General features: G+C 48.3%; 3 protein-coding genes across 6 annotated transcripts; all 3 read right to left on the bottom strand.

Annotated features, from left to right (window-relative positions):
• Positions 1-1,725: 1,725 nt before the first annotated feature.
• ATF4 (activating transcription factor 4) lies at positions 1,726-3,849 on the bottom strand. Its single transcript, XM_012741739.2, has 3 exons — positions 3,655-3,849; positions 2,738-3,055; positions 1,726-2,641 (listed from the first exon to the last, which is right to left on the bottom strand). The coding sequence occupies exons 2-3, from the start codon at positions 2,961-2,963 to the stop codon at positions 1,815-1,817; spliced, it is 1,053 nt and encodes a 350-aa protein (XP_012597193.2). The 5' UTR covers positions 2,964-3,055; positions 3,655-3,849; the 3' UTR covers positions 1,726-1,814.
• Positions 3,850-5,176: 1,327 nt separating this feature from the next.
• On the bottom strand, positions 5,177-20,405 carry MIEF1 (mitochondrial elongation factor 1). Of its 4 annotated transcripts, none has more exons than XM_012741736.2 (5): positions 13,394-13,537; positions 12,131-12,308; positions 11,669-11,931; positions 9,874-10,581; positions 5,177-5,264 (listed from the first exon to the last, which is right to left on the bottom strand). In XM_012741736.2, the coding sequence occupies exons 1-5, from the start codon at positions 13,535-13,537 to the stop codon at positions 5,196-5,198; spliced, it is 1,362 nt and encodes a 453-aa protein (XP_012597190.2). In that variant the 3' UTR covers positions 5,177-5,195. The 4 variants fall into 4 exon arrangements, with proteins under 4 accessions (XP_012597190.2, XP_012597191.1, XP_075863092.1 ...); XM_012741737.2 differs by lacking the exon at positions 5,177-5,264 and adding an exon at positions 6,281-8,794; XM_076006977.1 differs by lacking the exons at positions 5,177-5,264; positions 13,394-13,537 and adding an exon at positions 20,299-20,405 and having other exon boundaries at positions 6,281-10,581.
• Positions 20,406-20,410: 5 nt separating this feature from the next.
• MIURF (mitochondrial elongation factor 1 upstream open reading frame) lies at positions 20,411-20,623 on the bottom strand. Its single transcript, XM_076006978.1, has one exon. The coding sequence runs from the start codon at positions 20,621-20,623 to the stop codon at positions 20,411-20,413; it is 213 nt and encodes a 70-aa protein (XP_075863093.1).
• Between the last annotated feature and the right edge of the window lie 194 nt (positions 20,624-20,817).

Raw genomic sequence — 20,817 nt, forward strand, 5'->3', positions numbered from 1 at the left:
GTGATTCTGAGCTAATGTCCGGTGCACTTAGAGCCTCAGAGCTCTGGGTACTCTCAGCTGCAGTTGGTATTTGTCAGGCGCGGTTAGTCCTGAAGATGGAACGAACCACACAGTGTCTGCTGTCATAGCACCATTGCAGTCGGGGAATGGAAAACAGGAAATAAACCTGTATACAAATAAACTCAACTGGAGAAAAGAGTTATGAGGGCAAAGCAGAGTCTGGGACGTTAGCTGGCTCATTTTGGAAGGCCTCTCTGGAGTGACATTAGACTGCACAGAAGGAAAGCAGCCAAGAGGAAAACTCTCAGGCAGAGGGAACGGAAATCACGAAGCTTCTGAGGTGGCCATGAGCTTGGCAGAGGTGCTGGCCACTGCAGCAGTGAGTGGGGAGAGAAGGGCAGAAGCTGAGTCGGGTCTGACCCGAGCCTTCCGTGTCTGGGAGGCCTCAGCTGCAGGGGCCTGGGAAGGGCACAGCCCACCATCCCGGGGGCTCCCTCTGGCCTGCATTGCCCCCCTCAGCGCCTCAGTTTCCTGTCTGCCAAGCCAGCAGTGGACTGTTTGCAAGGGAGGCCCCACACTGGTACTGGGCCACTCTGGTGCTTAGCCACACCCTAGCACCTAGATAGTACATGGATGTGGAGGGAGGCCCTGTGGTCTTTGTGGATTTCTATAATCTCAGCAGCAAAGACCTTGAGGATAACAAAGTCCAAAGCCGAGGTGTGATGCCCACTCCCTTTGGTGCCTGAGGGCAATGTTCTCTCGGGTTTATTCCTCAAACAGTTGGCTCTTAGGTCTGAAGCTCTGCTGCACACTGGGATCGCAGGTTTGTGGCCCCAACAGGCCACTTTCTAGGCAAGAGTCCTAGGTTTACATTCAGCTTATCCCCCATGTGCCTATTTCCTGACCTGTTGACATTATGGCCCCCGCCTCACAGGCTTGCAGGGACTGGGCAAAACACATGTGCAGTGCTTGGTTACCACAGCACCCGGGCCACACTCACCACCACTCTCCTCCAGCCACTTTCCATCCACACCACCTTTCCCAGAAGGTCGCAAAGGACATGTAGGAGAGGGGACCTGCCCAAGCTGGGCTGATTCTTGCGCTCAACCATTTATCCACAACCCAAAAGGAATCGTCTGCCCCATCTTATAAACAGAAAGTCATCGAGCCAGAAGTGTGCCATTGCAATGAAGTTGCATACCTAGGTCCTGCTCCATCCAAAGACCTCCCAGAGATGTTAGGTTTTCCAGCTGGTCTAACTGGCTGACAGCCATTTTCACCTTCACACAAGCCCCCCTACCCAGCAACCTTTGGGTCCAGCTCTGGCCAGAGCCTGTCATCTTCCTACTCAAGGGGCAAGCCAACACCTGGCAAGTCTCAAAAGGAGCCACTTTTCTCCTAGGACCCTACAGAACCATAAAGGCTCACAGGACAGATGTTGGCACAAAGCCATCTTGAGGTAACAGGTGGGACCCAGGATATTCCTCCCACCCAGCCACTCTTAAGCCCTCAGGTTCTCCAGCCTCCTCCCTACCCCAACCAGCTCTCAGCTCCCTGCCCAACTGCCCCTGTCCTTGAATCCTAAGGGAAGCCTACAAGGAAGCCTAACAAAACCCACTCTGGGCTCAGATTCTAAGTGTTGAAATGGCAGGTCCTCACATGGCAGGTCCGACTCAAAGGAGTTCTCAGGTTCTTTACCACAAACAAGACACTACACACCAAATGTGAAGTACTTCCACTACAAAATAATTTATTACAACACACAGCTTCAGCACATGACACTCCTATGTACAAGCACAACACTCCTGACTACCCTAAGGGACCCTTTTCTTTCCCCTTGCCTTGCGGACCTCTTCAATCAAATCCTTCAGGTATTGGATCTCCTTGGCCAGGGCATCCGCCTTCTCTTTCAGAGCCTCGTTCTTCTTCTCCAGCTCTTTGCACTCACCAGCAAGCGCTTCTTGCTCTGCCCTTTTCTTCTGGCGGTATCTAGTGGCCGCAGTCTTGTTTTGCTCCATTTTTTTCAACTTCTTATCCAGCTTCTCACCCTTTACTTTTGCTACCATCTTCTCTCCAGGACGGCTGTATGGTTTGGGGCGGGCAGAGCCACAAAGGACGCCTGGAGATGGCAGGCTGTTTGGAGAGCCACTGGCAGTAGAGGGGCTATGCTGGGGAGAGCCCAGATAGGACTCTGGGCTCATACAAACACCACTGTCATTATCTGAGGGGGTGTCTTCCTCCTTTACACACTGAGGAATCAGGGTAATGTAAGCAGTGGAGTCTGACTTCCTATCTCCTTCAGAGATATCCACTTCACTGCCCAGCTCTAAACTAAAGGAATGATCTGGAGTGGAGGACAGGACCCCTGGGAAAAGGGGAAGAGGTTGCAGGAAGGTGAAAGGGGCAACCTGGTCGGCTTTTGTTAAACCTTCTGGGAGATGGCCAATTGGGTTCACTGTCTGGGGGGGCTCCTTATTAGTCTCCTGGACTAGGGGGGCAAAGAGATCACCCGTGTCATCCAACGTGGCCAAAAGCTCATCTGGCATGGTTTCCAGGTCATCTAAATTCAAAAGGGCATCAAAGTCAAACTCCTTCAGATCCATTTTCTCCAACATCCAATCTGTTCCCGAGAAGGCATCCTCTGCAAAAGATTTCACAGTGATGGAACCAACTGAATCAGATACAAAAAGCAATAAACTAATCCCAGACCCCACACTGACAGATGTGATCCACTCACCCTTGCCATTGTTGGAGGCACTGACCAACCCATCCACAGCCAGCCATCCGGAGGAGCCCGCCTTAGCTTTGTCGCTGGAGAACCCATGAGGTTTGAAGTGCTTGGCCACCTCCAGGTAATCATCTAAGAGATCTAGACTTTCTTCAGCCCCCAAACCCGACTGGTCGAAGGGGGACATCAAGTCCCCCCCCAACACCTCGCTGCTCAGGAAGCTCATCTCGGTCATGTTGCAGGGCTTTGCTGAAATCTAGGAATGTGCTTAATTCGAAGGTGTCTTTGTCGGTTACAGCAACGCTGCTGCTGGATGCTGTGAGAAGCCTGAAGAAGAATCAGAAGCCATGTCACATTAGAGCTTAGCTGGTTTAAGAATTTCATCTTTTTACCCATGAGGCACGACGACCAAATCGGAACTGCACTGAGTTGCAGACAACGTGGCCCCTGGGTCATTGTTACCAACTTTCCGTGCTTCTGCCTCAGGTTGCACAAAATGGACGCCCACGGACAAGTGGTCATCCCTTAACCAGCGACCCAGAACAAACTCTGTCCCCGTGCCCAAATACGGCCAGGCCGCCGCGCCCCGCCCACCGTGACTCACGCCCCCGCTGCCGCAGCCGCCGCCCCGTCGCCGCCATATTGGCTCCTGCCACGTTTCGGGGGCGACAGCCGGGGACCCCCGGCGAGCTCGGGGCCCAGGGGGCGGCGGGACCCCGGGTAAGCGGCCCCGGCACCGGGCTGCGCTCTCCCGACCCAGGAGCGCCCGCGTCTCGTGGACACCCGGAAAGAGGTCACGCGTCCCGGGCGCTCGTAAAACCGCTTCCCCGGCGGCGACGCCGCCCGGCCCCAGGCCGCACCCAGCCAAGCAGAAACCCCCGCCGGCCCACCGCTCACGGCCAGGGCGGCCCGGCCTCGGTACTCACGCCATGGCTTAAGCCGCTGGGGGTTGCCGCTGCAGAGCCTGGTGCTGCTGCCGCCGCTGCAAAGGCCAACGCTGCCGCAGGCACTGCTGCCTCTAATACGCCATGGTGGCCCCGGACCCTGCGGGAGGGGAGGAGGAAAGGCGCGCGCCGCGGAGGAAACTACATCTACAAGCAGGCGGAGCAGAAATGGCCGCATCGCGCCGGCCGCGGGACCTTTATAGACTCCTCCGCCGTTGGGACGCACCACAGACGCATCCTTCCGCCGCGGCCACGTGACCCTCGCCTCCCGCCCTCACGTTTTTCTCTCTGACGCCCCCACCGTTTATGTGCCAGGCGACCAGTAACCTCCTGTCGGGACATAGCTGTGATGACAAAAGGAGTTTGTTTTCAAGGCCTCGTGGAAGGAAAATGGTGCACTACTTTTCAAGACTCCAAAGATCAAAGAGTCACACTCTTCCCTCCGCCGCCCGAGAGCGCGGAAGGATCATGCGGACACGCCTCACTTCCGGCGTGAGCTTAGAGCGCGGGGGAAGAGAAGGCGTGTCCCAAGGAAGGTTTTACTGTGAAGACCGAGGCCGCCAGGTTATCGCGCGAGGTGATGGCGGGGAGCGCGCGTCGAGCTGATTGGTCCAGGCACAGTGAGTCATATATACTTTGAGCTCCTATTGGTTCGGTACCCTTGGCGGGCGGGCCACTCGGGAGAGAGCCCAGGGTCTGCGCGGGAAGGGGCGGGGCCGCCAAGAAATTCCCGCCGCCGGGCTCGAGTTTGCCGCCCCTTACCGGAGGTACCCCGGCTGCAGTGGCTTTCTAAGTTACGCCCGCTGGCTGGCCGGCTGCGCGCCGACTCCTGTCCACGGACAGGTCTAGCCCAGCGCGCCCCAAATAGTGGTCTCAGGGCCAAGCCTCTGCGGTACCTTACTGTCCTCAGTGAAACTTCGTACTGGCGACCGGAACTTCCAGGGCCCAGTTCCTCCGCCCCTCCCTCGTATGCCCTCCCTTCAGTACCGGTTAAGTCACCTGGTCCAAGTCTTGTTTTTTAGGGCGGACCCTCCGCAGACAGCTGGCTTGGCCCCCCAGAAACACCATAAATAGCGAACACAGCATTGCCACCAGGAGCCTCGGGGACCAAACCTGAAGGGGAGACTGGGAGGGCACCCCATCCCCGCCCACCTACCAGTAAAGGCCAGCTCTGTCTGCATCCTTCTTCTGAACTCTACAGTCGAAAGTTAAAAATGCACAGTCTTATTGCCCAGCCTGTATTTTATAATACTCATTCCGCTAAAATACAAGCTTGCTATTCTATTAAAATGCAGTATTATCTAAGGGAACTTTTGGTTTATGTAGATTCAGCTCGCCAAAAGAACAAGATTTTATTCAACCGGCATCTCTCTAGGGTAGTTTAGATTAACTCCCAATTCTGTAACTCCCAGGTCTAACCAACATCCAAGCAAGTCATCCTAATGGCCTTGTGAGGGGACTTCGAAGCTTGAGAAGCCACGTCCACTTGCTGGGGGTGGGCGTGCCTGGAAGCGGTAGTCCTGTCAGGGCCAGCTTCTCAACATCACAGGAGTTCGAGAACTCTTCATCACAGTCCCCTCCAATGTCAGACCCTGTAAAGGTAGAAACCTTGGTGTTTCCACCTCCATTTGAGTGGGCCATACCAGTAGCATTTCGTTGGGCTCTCATATCAGTCAATAAACTGTGAAAGCACTGTTCTAGGTAACTGTAGACCTTTAGTTGGCTTGATGCAATCTAGCCCAACAATCTTACAATGGTAACCCAGGCCCAGTGGAGGCAGTAGAGGGTAGGAATTAGAAGGCATATTTGGGGAGCAAACCCAAAAGAATCCTGGCTTTGATTAGCTGGGACACTTTGGCTGACTTACCATCTCTGAGCCTCTGTTTCCTCATCTGTAAAATGAGGCTAATGATGAGTATCCTTGTCCTAAGAATGAAGTGAGATCATATATGCAAAGAGCTTAGCATAGTGCCAGGAAAATGTGCCCAGTAAATGGGTGCTATTGTTACTGTTATTAGAACTCAGTTCTTCTGACCCTGACCTAATCCCCCTGCCCTTATCTCCATTGCATCATCCTGTTTCCTCAAGAGCACTCTGCACTATTGACTGAGATGAAACCAACAACTATAAAATAACTGGTTACCAAGAAGAGAAAGCCTGGAAAAATAAATAAATAAATGATTATATGCAAGGCATACTGGAGGCCAGGATAAAAGTTTTGTTTTTCTTTCCCCTTGAGAAATCATGAGTGTTGAGATATACACAAGTTGTCTAGACATTCAGAACAAAGGCAGTAAGAATTCCTGAGCCATTATCCATGGCAGAGGAGTTACTAAGGACCCATGGGGCATGTCCTCCTTTTGCTCTATCAAGAGACTTGTCAATGTGCCTGGCAGATGACCATGCAAATGGCTGAGAATTAAAGAAAGCAACACTGCCCCAGTTCTGACACTGAAGAGGTCATGGAAGAATGACTCCAGTGGCAACTTGTCCCATCCATTCTTTTATGGAGACCTAGGTCAAACACTTCAAAAGTTTCCCTAGATGAAGGGGAGACCCAGTACCACTCCTGTAGGAAAATGTTTCGTACCATACACAAAGTCAAAGCTGTTGGAAAGGAAATTTTTATTTTCTTCCCGTGCTGTGGAAGGACATTGTGTTCCCCAGTTTTATTTCCTCCCTGAAGGAGAAAAAGAATAGCAGTTATCTGGGTCTCAGGGCTAAGCTGCTCCTCTATGGACCTAGCCAAGACAGGACAGAAAGACTGGTGACTGATTCCAAATCTACCAGCTAACACATCAACCACCACTGAAGGGCAGGCAAGTGACTAGAAGGCAAGTTGTGGACTTGGCCACGGGGACCAAGAATTTAAAGACTACGAGGTAATCAAAATGAAGGTGAACGACATCCAGGATGCAGTTGACCACAGAACCCCCATCTCTGGTATTTGGGCCACTTATAGTAAGCAGAATCTAAAAGGGCTGCACCTTGCGGCCTGCTCTAATCCTAAGTGTCTCTTACCATTCTCCTTGACCCATGCAAGGGGACAGAGTTCTAGCAAATCTTCTAAGAGCAGAACTTCTCGGCCAAGTCACAGTCCGAAGGAAATACCATGGCAGAGAGCTTGGGACACATGCAGGGACCCCTATGTACAGAACCCCCTCAGGGCCTCTCCAGGATCCTGAGCTGATTCTTCACCAAACTCTTTGGCCTGTCAACTTGAATGGAGTGCACAGGAACAAAGTCAGCTAATTTGGCATGTGAATAGGTGGGCTACCAGGGGCTCAGACCCGGGAGACTGTGGCCTCCTCAATACAGCTCTTCAAACATAAGCTTCAACATTTGTTAATTCTTTTTTCTTGTCATGACCAAGCATTTAAAGTGAAATACTGTTGTCCTGAACTCATTTTTTAGAAAGGGACAACAGGAACTAAAATAAATTCTGGAATTTATTAGGCTTAAGGTATGAGTATATTTTTTAAGCATTGAGCTAAGTATGTGGTTTGCTAACTTGATGGTGCAAGAGAATCTCCAGACGGGAGGAGACGCTATTACTCCATGCAAAAGTGGGCGTGTTGCTGAACAGGAGGCAGAACAGTGGAGAAAGCCAGTGCTTTCTTTAATCTTTCCCCAAAGATTAAAAAAGCGTGTGCAGAATATTGCCCCCTCCCACTCAAGAATCTCAAAGCACCTGGCTACTGGCTACCTTCCAGATTTTATGAAGAAAATGGCAGCAAAACAGTGGCTTGCTCAGCCCTGGTCAGCAAACTCCCTCAGAACCAGGGCTGAGAATTCCCACTGCCTCCCATTCTCAGGACTTCTATGAGGTTCTTGCTTATAAAGTGGCAATGTTACGGTTTTGGTTTTATGAAACATAGTTAAAAGTTAGAGATGCTCTTAGAAAGATGCTCTTTAAGAGAGGAGATGAACTCATTTCCCTTCCGAAAATCAATTACACTTGGCTTAAATAACTTAGGACTTTCTAAGGGGTCTTTAAAATCTTTTCTTTTTTGAGCTTTCCTTCCAACATTTTATTAGGATGTGGAATTTGGTCAGAGATGCCAGCTTGGGAAAATTGTAAGTTTTATAATACCCACAGCAGGGAAACCACATCCCTTATCTCAATGAATAATAATATATCCTTTTGCAACATTCTGTGAATCCTCTCCTCTCCCTTCCTTCTAATGGACACCTGGTGGGTACATCAGAACCCTCAATGTTGGGCTGCAGCCCATACGCTGGATACCATTCATGAGGATAGTAACTCATTTTTTAATTTCCATTTGATTCTGATGAACAGCCATGCTAGAGAATCTCTCTCAAGGTTCTCAGCTCTATCTTTTTCCTTCCCTCTCAATACCTTTATTCAAATGAAAAAACTAAACCACATTAAGGAATCCTTGCATTTGTATGTGTGTGTGTGTGTCTATATATATATGTAAAAAGAGGCAGAAATATCTCTAAATGTAGTCAGGGTTAACCCAAGTTCTCAGCCTAATCTATGACAAAGGGGGGCAAGGAATCTCTCCCCTAAATTCAGAGGGCTGCTGAGGTGGCAGTGCTATTTAAAGAGTCATTTCCTGACACTGTCATTGGGAAGGAATGAGGCAGCTGCAGAGAGCTTCACCAAAATCCCATTGATGGAGAGGTAGTAAGAATAGAAAAATAAGATGACTTGATGGGAGAAGAACAAAATACTGGATGGGCAGATGAGAAACAGAATTATCATCAGCCTCTTGCCACAAGCAGGAAAAATACACAAAACAAGAAGACACACTGACACGGTGTATTAAACAATTCCTCCCCACCTTCAGGGCATGTTTACACTGCAATAGTGCAATTTTAGCAGCAGGAAACAAGGAACATAGGACGTATCCACCTCCCTCTCATATGTTTTATCCATGTGCTCTCTCTTCCTAGGTAGCACCGATCTCCCCAGGTGTTGAGTGGGAGACAGGACAGGGGAAGAGGTCTGTGCATGTCCACTTGCCCTCTAGCCTCTGGCGGTGCCTGAAGAGCTCAGTAAGCACCCCTCTCTCGTTCCTATGGCAGGCGCTGACGGATGAAGGGCTGGCCACTGGGCCTGTTCTTGCTCTAATACAACATCCTAGAAAAGCAGGGCCTGTCAAGGGAGAAAACATGGTCACCTTCAACCTCTACTGCTAAGCCTGTGTTCCTTCCAAGGCCTTGTCCTAACTGGCAATAAAGCAAGGAAAGGGATGAAACCAACATTTCTGGTGAGGTGCTGCCCATGCAGCCCCCATCCCTTCCTTGTCTGTCCAAACCCTGCAGCTACAGATGAGGCGTGGACACTGGGCACGTAAACCTTCCACCAGCCCCTTAACCAGCTCTGGTTCCCCTACTGTGCACTCTCGCTAATGGCCACTAAGAAACATGAGCTCCAGATAACTTTGCATCCAGTTTATCCTGTGAGTCAATAAGTGTTCCCATTAGAGACATTCTTAGCACTTATGAGAGTTGGTCAGGAGATGGGGTAATGGACTTCTTTTTGAGGAACCAAGGTCAAAGGCCAGCTCTTCTGCCAGCCTGATCCCCAGAAACCCCTAAATACTGTCTCTCAACACTCACTCTGCAAAGTTCAGCTTAGAAACATACAGTCATAGCTCTTCAGTGACATTCAACTAAAAGGCAACATCTTAATTAGGCAGGTATGCTCCAGGGACAAGAGCAAAACAGAAGGCATGAACAAGAGAGAAAAAGACAGAAAAGATACCGAATAGGAACAAACAAAAGGGCAAGGCAGACCAGACAGAAGCAGGAAACCTGGGCCAAAATGCAAAACACCGAGTGGTCTCATCAGCTCAGGCCAGCACTCCATCTTCTCAATTCATTGAGGAAAAATTAGCCTGGAGCAAGGGGGTGCGTAGGGAGCACAGTGTTTGGTAACAAAAATAGAAAGTGTTGGGTGAGAAAATAGGAGACTAAGAGATGTCATTCTAACCAGCATGAAGTGACCAGGGTGATGACCAGCATGATAGGAGGCATCTAGGGACCCTGTGAGGCACCAGCTATGTAGCCAAGAATGTCTAACGGAGAATCCAGGGCCTGACCACCTGACACTTGCTTTGGCCTTCACCTGCCCTACATCTGCAGCAGCACCTCCGGCTCAGACAAGGAGCAATAGAGCGTGTAGCCCAATTCATCTATTTCTTCAGGGGTGAGCTCTGCAAATAAGTTCACCTTGGGGTTTAGGGCACTGGGCAGGACTCCGGCCTCTAAGTAGCTGATGAGTCCTCTCAAGGCCTGCAGGAAACGGTCGGCCAGCACATCTGGAGACCAGTCAGCCTCCTCCTGAGCCAAGTGGAGGATGACGTTGGTGAGCTGGCTGGCAGTGAGGTGGCCCAGAGCCGGACGGGACTTGCATATGGCCTTGAGGATCTTGAGGCAGAGAGATCGGCAGCCAGAGTCGGCCTGGTCCAAAGCCCGCAGGCGTGCCGTCTCTGCAGGACGCAGGCTCAGCCGCCACAGGTTGTCATACTGGGCTAGCCGGTGTGGTCTGGCCACCAAGACTGTGTCACCAAGGGTCACTGATGGCAAGAAGTCAATGACAAGATGCTTGTCACGCTCATACTGCACTTCTAGTGTCAGGGCCTCTGGGGATGGTGCTGGTCGGATCACGTAGTCCAAGAGGGACCCAATGGCTGGCCAATTGATGGAGCCAGCCACTACCTTCTCAAATGTATCTGCCACCGTCTTTGGAGAGAGGTAGCCACCTACTACACAGCGGTCCCAGTAACTGCTACCACGAGGAAAGTACTCTGGATTTTCACGACGAACAAGGAAGAAGCCAGGGATGTTCATGATGGTGTCCTCACCAGGAATACAAGACCACAGGTTCTGCTCCAGCACAAGGGGCACAATCAGTTGAATGTGGTCAGCTGTCACCACCTGTTGGAGCAGAATTAAAAAGATTTTGAGGGGTTTACTCTGCCCAAGAGACCTGCTTCCCCAAACACAGTTCCCACCATCTTGCACTCCCCCAACAAGAAGGGAAATTAAGAATCCTTTCATGGCACCGTATCAATCTACAGAGAATGAGAAAACTAGAGAGAGGTGAGGACAAGAATATAACAGCTTAAAAGATGTTAAGTATGGGCCAGGCGTGGTGGTCCACACCTGTAATCCTAGCACTTTGAGAGGCTGAGACAGGAGGATCGCTCAAGGTCAGGAGTTCGAAACCAGCCTGAGCAAGAGCGAGACCCTGTCTCTACTATAAATAGAAAGAAATTAATTGCCCAACTAAAAATATATAGAAAAAATCAGCCAGGCATGGTAGTGCATGCCTGTAGTCCCAGCTACTCAGGAGGCTGAGGCAGAAGGATCGCTTGAGCCCAGGAGTTGGAGGTTGCTGTGAGCTAGGCTGATGCCACGGCACTCTAGACAGGGCAACAGAGTCAGACTCTGTCTCAAAAAAAAAAAAAAAGGCCGGGCTCAGTGGCTCACGCCTGTAATCCTAGCACTCTGGGAGGCCGAGGCAGGAGGACTGCTTGAGATCAGGAGCTCAAGGTCAGGAGTTCGAAACCAGCCTGAGCAAGAGTAAGACCCCGTCTCTACTAAAAAAAAATAGAAAGAAATTAATTGGCCAACTAAAAGTATATAGGAAAAAAAAATTAGCCGGGCATGGTAAGGCATGCCTGTAGTCCCAGCTACTTGGGAGGCTGAGGGAGAAGGATTGCTTGAGCCCAGGACTTGGAGGTCGCTGTGAGCTGGGTGATGCCACGGCACTCTAGCCAGGGCAACAGAGTGAGACTATCTCAAAACAAAGTTGTTAAGTATGACAAAAAAATGAGAAAGGATTAAAGATGATACAGGAGCAAAGAATAACAAGTATGGATCTCTAAATGCTGTACACTTTAGAAACCAAGACCTCAGTCATTCTGGCGAACCTGGGACACTGATCTTCTATACCAACGACGCTAGGGAGAAGTGTGTGGTCAGTCCCCAACCTCTCCCTTCATAAGAACCAGCTTGTTACCTGCAGGTCATCATAGAGGCTGCCACTCAAGTACATGTCCCGAAGTGGCATGTCAGGCAACTTGGCCCGCAGGAAGCTCCGCAGCTCGGCACATATGTCCACAGCAGCTTGCTTGGCCCGAGCCTGCTCTCCAGCAGGGATGGCTGCCCGGTTCCGGTAGTAAGTAAGAAGTTTCTCCTGCAGGGACATGCGGAGTCGTGACTTCTTCAAGTCTACCTGGCCCTTCCTGGCCAATGGCTTGGGCCGGGGAGGGCAGAATGTATCTGCCAAGGCAAGAAAGAGAGGCATGTGAGCTCTTCCCATGCTTGCTCAGTCCACAGCTGCCTCAGCCCCAAAAGGAGAAGGGCTTGGCACAAAAAGCAAGTGCTGGCACACACGTGCTCAAGAAATGTTTGCTGAATGTCGGAGTAGTGCCAAAAGTCCAGAGGAAGTCCCAAGAGGGTAAACAACAGCCTTTCTTACCTGCGTCAAAGGCCAAGGAGTCTGTGGGAAGGGTCTGAAGGGACCGGCTTAGGCCTGTTTTCATGTCCTTGTTCAGCAGTCGTGGGGAGCCCATCCAGTTTGGTTCTTCCCAGCTCCTCTTCCCAGAATGGCTCAGGCGGGTGGGGCTGGTCGGAGCACTGATTGCCCGGTCGTACATCTGGAATAGCAGAGAGGATGCAGGACATATACCTGCCTGCCTTCCTCTATTTCCTTCCAATTTCCCTCCCCCCACCCCAAAGCTTTGCCCTGGTAAGTTCAACTACTATTTTGTAATAATTCTGTTTTTATTCTAGATTACTGAATTCTTTGTTCCCTGCAGAAAAATCTCAGGAAATATAAGAAATAGATTAATCCATGATGTCACAACCCAGAGAAAACTGTTAATATTTGGTATACTTCTAAAAATATATATTTATGTAATTTAGATCACATTCTATACGTACTTCTAAAACCTGATTTTTTTCACTTACCATCATTCTGATCATTCCCTCCTATCCCTAGGAATACATCAACATTTTCTAACCATACTATATTATACTTATGAATATACCATAATATTGAACATGGATTCATTTATTCAACAAATAATTACTGAGTGGCTACTATGTGCCAGGCGTTGGTCTAGGTGCAAACCAAAGAGACCCAAATCCCTGCCCCCATGGCATTTTCAGTATACTAGGGCTGCAGTCCCCAGCGCCCCAGCTGCAGCCCAGTACTGGTCTGTGGCCTGTTAGGAAACACCACACATTACAGCCTGAGCTCCTCACCACCACCCCCCACCACAACACCCTAACCCCCAACCCCAGTAGGTGGAAAAATTGTGTTCCATGAAAATGGTCCCAAAAAAGGTTGGAGACTGCTATACTACGGAGATACAGACATGATTAACAAAATAAATCTAAAGTATGCAGATAGAGATAAATGTGAAGAAAAAGTAAGAAAGGGAAATAGGAAGTATATGTGTGGTTGGGTGTTGCTATTTTAAACAAGGTAGTCAAGAAAGGATATTTTGGTTATTTGCAATTTTTTACTTGATGGGATGAACTTATTTGTATCTCCAATGATTTCTTTAGGGCAGAGTCCTAGAAGTAGACTTACTAAATCAACTTAAGGTCTCACCTAATAATGCCAAATTGCAAAGTTACACTTCCATTAGCACTATAAACCTTGTTCCGGGTGAGCTCCACTTCATAGAGACTGCCTGACCACATCCCATCCCTGGCCCTGGCTGCATCCACTTACCCGCTTAACCGCCAGCGTGGCGATGCCCAGCATGGCTGCTCCACCCACCCCCAGCACCAGCCGGGCATTGGAAAGCACAAAGTCAATGGCTGTGCCAATGCCATTGTCATCCTTCTTGCCTTTGCGCTCACCAGCGCCTGCCATTGCTCACCTGAGAATGAAGACAGAACACAGCCATTACTACTGTGGGACCTTAAGAACTGTCCCTTCCCCTTCCTCCCCTATCAGGCCAATCCCCAACAAGTACAGGACACTGTGAGTTCCAGCAACCCAAATCCTCTTGCAGTGTGGTTCAGATCTGAATACTGCTCTAAACACTGCTGGTGTTGTCTACATCTGGTGTCCTCTACACCAGGATCACATAAGGGAAAACAAAGTGTCCCAGAATGGGAGGCTATCAAGACAGGCTCACTGAGAGTATGTTCCAGTATAAAATAACATTCCTTCTAATACCATATCACAACTGGGTATTATACTTTCACATCTCATGCCCCTGCCTCTCTCTCCCTACCTATTTCCCTACTTCCTCAAAAAAGAAACAAATTATTCCTGACTGCACTTATTCCAGCAATTAAGTTAACTAAGAGTTACTGCCAAAGCCAAAACTATTTTTTCTCCAATTAGAGTTCACACCTGGGGGACACTTTCCTTTTCTCTACCATTTACAGTCAATAGAAGCTTCAAGTTTAGGGACATAATGAGAGACTATTTGGCCACATGACGTATGTTCCTACTTGAAATGCACAGAGCACGCAAGGCCAAGAAGTGTTAAACTTGGTATTTACAGCCAGGGTCAGGCAAGAATGCTAGCCATCCTCCCTCCAGGGGCCACTGAGACAGATGGGACATATCAAACTCAGCTGAGGCAGAGAACCCAATCAGGAAAAAGGCAGAATACTACACATTTCTCCATACATAACAATGTCTCCTGTTTTATCTTTTAAAAAGTAAAGAACCTTTAGCCGGGCATAGTGGCACATGCCTGTAGTCCCAGCTACTCGGGAGGCTGAGGCAGAAGGATCACTCGAGCCCAGGAGTTTGAGGTTGCTGTGAGCTAGGCTGACGCCACGGCACTCACTCTAGCCTGGACGACAAAGTGAGACTCTGTCTCAAAAAAAAAAAAAAAAAAAAAGTAAAGAACCTTACTGATGTATTTACAATAGGGATGCAAGTGCCCTCTAAATGACCCATGCCTGTTGCAGCAGGACTAGAACGGCACCTCCTCCCTCTGAACAGAAGCCAGACGGAGACTCCATGGGCCATTTAGTCCTTGCCCCTTCTGATGACTGGTAAGAACAAGGTGGTGGTGTAGCATGATAGAAGAGAGCATGGGTTTGAGATGGAATTCCTGAGGTTAGAGACTTGCCTTATACCCTGACTTCTTAGCTGGGTGACACCAAATGAGTTACTTAACACCTCAGCTATAAAAACAGGATAATGATCCATGCATGGCCCAAATCATAGGGTTGTAGTGACGAAAAAATGTCTACTGTATGAACACTTTATAAACTGTATGAACACTTTTTAAACTGTAAATGTATGAACATTTTATACATTTTAAATGTATAGGCCGGGCGCGGTGGCTCACGCCTGTAATCCTAGCTCTCTGGGAGGCCGAGACGGGCGGATTGCTCAAGGTCACGAGTTCAAAACCAGCCTGAGCAAGAGCGAGACCTCGTCTCTACTATAAATAGAAAGAAATTAATTGGACAACTAATATAAATAGAAAAAATTAGCCGGGCATGGTGGTGCATGCCTGTAGTCCCAGCTACTCAGGAGGCTGAGGCAGGAGGATCGCTTGAGCCCAGGAGTTGGAGGTTGCTCTGAGCGAGGCTGACACCACGGCACTCACTCTAGCCTGGGCAACAGAGTGAGACTCTGTCTCAAAAAAAAAAAATGTATAAAATGTGTATGAACACTTTTATATGAACACTTTATAAACTGTAAATGTGCTGAACACACACATGAACACTTTATAAATTGTAAATGTGCTGCACAAATAGGGGCTATCACTAAGTCTATTAAGATTTCCATCCACAGGACAAAAGGTCAGCATCCAGAAGGCAATCAGCAATCTGGAATGTCCTGAGTTACATTCTACCTTCTGATTTCTCACTCTGTTGCCCAAACTAGAGTGCAGTGGCATCATCATAGATCACTGCAATCTCAAAGTCCTGGGCTCAAGTGATCCTCCTACCTCAGTCTCCTGAGTAGCTGAGACTACAGGCACATGTCACCACACCTAGAGAATTTATTTTTTGTAGAGACAAGGGTCTTGCTCTGTTGACCAGGCTGGGGTCTCACAACTCCTGACCTCAAGAGATCCTCTTGCCTTGGCTTCCCAAAGTTCTAGGATTACAGGCGTGAGCCACACCCAGCCACATTCCACCTTTTGACACTAAGCTAAAATGGTCTCATACTGATGCTATCCTAGGCTTGAGATCAAAACTATTAAGCTGAGCAGGCTTGTTAAAGGCTTTTCCTGTGCTGGTGCAATATGCACCATGCCACCCACCCCAGTGCAAGGAGCAGATGATATCATAGACCTGATGACCTGGAAGAGGAGAGATCATCCACACGCTCACCAAGACACATAGTCCTTATTCTAAAAGTTAATGCAACTTGTTCCAGTTGAAACTGCTTCTCCATGGTACGTCCTCCACTCTTGGTCTGCTGCGTTATTAGCTTGCGGCCTACTGGGAGGCAGGAACTGCACTTGGCAAGAGGGAGGGACCTGCCTCCTCAAGAAAATTGAGAGAGAACACTCGTTTTTGATGGACACAGAATTTCAGATCTGCAAGATGAAAAAACTTCTGGGATCTGTTACACAACAATGTAGATGTACTTAATACTACTGAACTGTGTACTTAACACATTGACTGCCACACTAGAAAAAAATGTTTTCCTTGGGGCCAGTGTTTTATTATGAAAATAGAACAAAAACTTCAAAAACAAAACAATCCTTTCTCATTTAGTGAAAAATTTGTTATTTTTTATTGTTCTCTGTGAGTTATATGCAACTCAAAAAATAGTTCACGCAACTCTCAAGGTAAAGAGATGTGTCAGGCTGGATGCAGTGGCGCACACCTGTAGTCCCAGCTACTCAGGAGGCTGAGATGGGAGGATTGCTTGAGCCCAGGAGTTCTGGGCTGTAATGCGCTATGCTGATCGGGTGTCGAACTAAGTTCGGCATCAATATGGTGACCTCCCGGGAGCGGGGGACCACCAGGTTGCCCAAGGAGGGATGAACCAGCCCAGGTCCGAAACGGAGCAGGTCAAAACTCCCGTGCTGATCAAGAGATGTGTCAGTTATATATTAGGCCTCAGACACAAAACTAGTGTGAGTTAAATACAACTCAAATGGCAGTTAATGTGTTAAAAATGCTTAAGATGGGCTGGGTACAGTGGCTGATGCTTGTAATCCTAGTACTCTGGGAGGCCAAGGCAGGAGGATTGCTTGAGGTCGGAATTTCAAGACCAGCCTGAGCAAGAGCAAGATCCCGTCTCTACTAAAAATACAAAAAATTAGCTGGGTGTTGTGGCAAGCACCTATAGTCCCAGCTACTCTGGAGGCTGAGGCAGGAGGATCACTTGAGCTCAGGAGTTTGAGGTTGTTATGAGCTAGGCTGATGCCACAATACTCTAGCCTGGGCAACAAAGCAACACTCTCAAAAAAAAAAAAAGGTTAAGATGACTAAAATAAAAACAGGCTGGGTGCAGTAGCCCATGCCCGTAATCCTAGCACTGTGGAAGGCTGAGGCAGGAGGACTCCTTGAGTCAAGACCAGCCTGAACAACATAGGGAGAGACCTTCTCTACAAAAAATACAAACATCAGCCAAGCGTGGTGGTATGCACCTATAGTCCCCTCTACCCAGGAGGCTAAGCCCAGAAATTTGAGGCTGCAGTGAGCTATGATGATGCCACTACACTCCAGCCAGGACAACAGCAAGAGCCTGGCTCATAACTAGCTAGCTAACTAAATAAATAAGATTTTTAAAAGTAAAAAAAATTAGCCAGGCATAGTGGCACACACCTGTAGTCCTAGCTACTTGGGAGGCTGAGTTGGGAAGATACTTTGAACCCATTAGTTCAAGGCTACAGTGAGCTATGATTTTGCTACTGTACTCTAACCTGGGAGACAGGGTAAGATCCTGTCTCTAAAATAAATAAATAAAAGAAAGAAGGAACTACAGACCTGGAGGAAGGGCTGGGAATATAGAATTTGAGCTCTGCTAACATTTCAGGGAAGTTATTCAGCCTGTCTCCAGAGATACAAAAATGGGAATAGAAATACCCATTGCCTCAATATGGTAAGGATGATGAATAATGCAGGCCTTGTAGCTTCTTGGGATGACAGCACAAAACTATGAAAACTCCAACTTCTCTTACTTGGAAAAAATCATAGGCTTTTTCATAAACATGTCTTGCTTGAGAACATATGAGAACAGCTAACATATATGAGTTTGTACTATGTGCTCAGCATTTTATACATATTAATTCCCTTACTCTTCACAAAAATCCCACGAGGTCAGTAATACTATTATCTTCAATTTATAAATGAAGAAACTAAGGTAGATATTAAGTAACTGGCTCCAAGGTCACCGTGCCATAAGTTGTACGGCCAGGATTTGAACCCATAACTCACACTGCTGGGGAGAACTAATCTATCAGGGTCCCAAGTAGCCTGCAACCCCACCTTGTTCACATCTCCTCTCTATTAACCGTTAGACGATAAGCTTCTTGGGGACATTTTGGCTCATTCATTCCTGTATCCCCAGGGTGCGCAGTGTTTTATGCATAGTAAATATCTTTTGCATGAATGATATTTACTATTAATCCTACAGCAGTTTGTTGGTTTGTTTTTTAGGGGTGGTGATGGCAACACGTACCCCAACTCACAGTCAAACAAAGACTAGGAATACAAAGATTCCAACTAGCTCACTAACTCCCTTCTGGATCCACCCTCCATAGCCCTCCCCCTTGCAGGCTCCATGGGCATCAACCCACCTCTGGCCCTGTACTGCCAAAGGCAGGTCTGCCAACCATAAGTGGCTGAGAAGAACCAAAAGCTATTACAAAAGGCTCCTCCTCCTGCTTTCCCTGTCCCAGTTCAAAACAGCACCCTCTACCCAGCTGGCAGGCCTTACACTATGGTGGTGGCCTTTCTCCTCCTGCCTCAGCTGACTGGTTACCAAGTCCCGCTGTTGTACACATTTTATTTATGTGTAGCCACCCCCGCCACCTTAGTCCCTCAATCTCACCTGGCCAGGTCTGCTGCCTCTAGCATCTCTCACCAGTATATTCTCCACAGTGCCACCAGCATGCTCATCCAAGGCACAAAAGTAGCTATGTCCTTCCCTGTTTACAAAGCTGTGATGGTCTGCCCACAGTCAGATACTAGTCTCCTTAAATGGTATTCAGTGTCCTTACAGACCTGGCCCAGCCTCAACTCCAGCCATTTGCTCTACAGGGGTACCATTCTAGCCACACCAGACTCAAGTTCCCAGACTACAAAATGGAGTTTCTGCTTCCAGGCATTCACTTATTCTTGTCCCCGCTTGCCTGGCAAACTTCTATTTCTCAGTTGAGGCAGCCCTCAAATGTCTTCTTTTCTATAAGCCACCTGTGATCCCCTCCTGTGACCCTACCCAAGGCAGAGTTATGTCATCACTGTCTCCACAGCTGTTTATACAATCCCCTAGTATAGAGCTGCTTGTGCTGAAATTAATTCATGTTGATCTCATTACACTGAGTTCTTTGATGAACCATAACATTCATCTATCCCAGAGCCAACCAAAATGCCAGGGCCATATAAGGTCCTCTGGGAAGGTTGCTGAATTAAATATAATCATCATGTTATAGTGGCACTTTCTGATGACACTGGCACTGAGAGTTAACAGAGCTAACATACCACGCACCAAGTACCATTCCAAGTGCTGGGTATGTACTCTTATTTAACTCTCATAATAACCTGAAGAGGTATTTCCCTATTATAGATGAGGAAATGGAAGCCTTGAAGGTTCAGTGATTTGCCTCAAATCCCACAGCTATTATTAGCAGTGCCAGGATTTGAACCCAAGCACTTTAACTCTGAAGGCCAAGTCTAGGCTTGCTTTACAGACTATTGTAACAGAATATAGCTACGTCTCAGGGGATGTAATCTGACCCACAGTATAACCGAATCCACTGAAGAACAAATTGGCTTGGAACTGAACGCTAATGGTTTTAATCAATGTCTTCTCTAACATTTTCACATGTAAAGTGTCCTATAATATAAAATGGTGATAGCAATTCTGTTCTGGTGTGGAGCTTGAAACCCAAGGCCTCTTTTTTCTCAGTAAGAAAATTCACTTCTATTAATTTATCTGTATTTCCTCCATTTATTTCCTTTTTAGAGAGAAACCTCTCAAGTAACTGAGACTACAGATGCTGCCACCATGCCAGCTCTCCATCAAGTTCTAATGACTGGCCAGGCGTGGTGGCTCATGCCTGTAATCCTACCTCTCTGGGAGGCCGAGGCAGGAGGATTGCTCAAGGTCAGGAGTTTGAAACCAGCCTAAGCATGAGCGAGACCCTGTCTCTACTATAAATAGAAAGAAATTAATTGGCCAACTTATATAGAAAAAATTAGCCGGGCATGGTGGCACATGCCTGTAGTCCCAGCTACTTAGGAGGCTGAGGCAGTAGGCTCGCTTGAGCCCAGGAGTTTGAAGTTGCTGTGAGCAAGGCTGACCCCACGGCACTCACTCTAGCCTGGGCAACAAAGTGAGACTCTGTCTCAAAAAAAAAAAAAAAAGTTCTAAAAACTAAAGGAAGGACTTTGATTACCAAAAAGTATGGTTCTCCCTTTCCTGGTCCCCTGTATCAGAAAAAATGAAATCTATAGGAACAAGGGTCTATGTACCTGAGGCTTCTTAATGCATCTGTAAGGTGGGGATGGAAGAGAGGAGTGTTGGTAGAAGGCACCTTCGTCCTCCTCCCCTTGGAATTAAGGTAGGAGGGGAAATGAGAAGATCCTAAATAATGCCCCCTAGTTTGCTGTGCAGGAAGACCAAGCCCTTCTCCAGCTGCCTCTCCCGGGCCTCAGGATCCTCTAGCTTCTGATTTTTCCGGAACTCACGGCGGATGGAGGAAAAGTAGAAGTCTCGATCAGTGTAGCGAAGCTCTCGGCCCTGGCGCAACAGAGCCCGGTAGAGACTCAGCACCGCCTGTCGGCTCCACGGGGCCATGGGGGACTTGCAGGGGCTTGGCGTCACGCTATAAACAGATTGGAAGACACAGAAGCCTACTATCAGAATTAATGACAAACGGGCCTATAAACTACATAGGTCAGGGGTTCTTAATCCAAGTTTCAAAGACCCCCCCACTCAAAGTCATACTATGACTTAGTGGCAGGGCTAGAACTACACCCCAGCCTTCAGAC

This window comes from Microcebus murinus, chromosome 10 (genome assembly GCF_040939455.1).
Source record: "Microcebus murinus isolate Inina chromosome 10, M.murinus_Inina_mat1.0, whole genome shotgun sequence".
Classification (NCBI taxonomy): Eukaryota; Metazoa; Chordata; class Mammalia; order Primates; family Cheirogaleidae; genus Microcebus; species Microcebus murinus.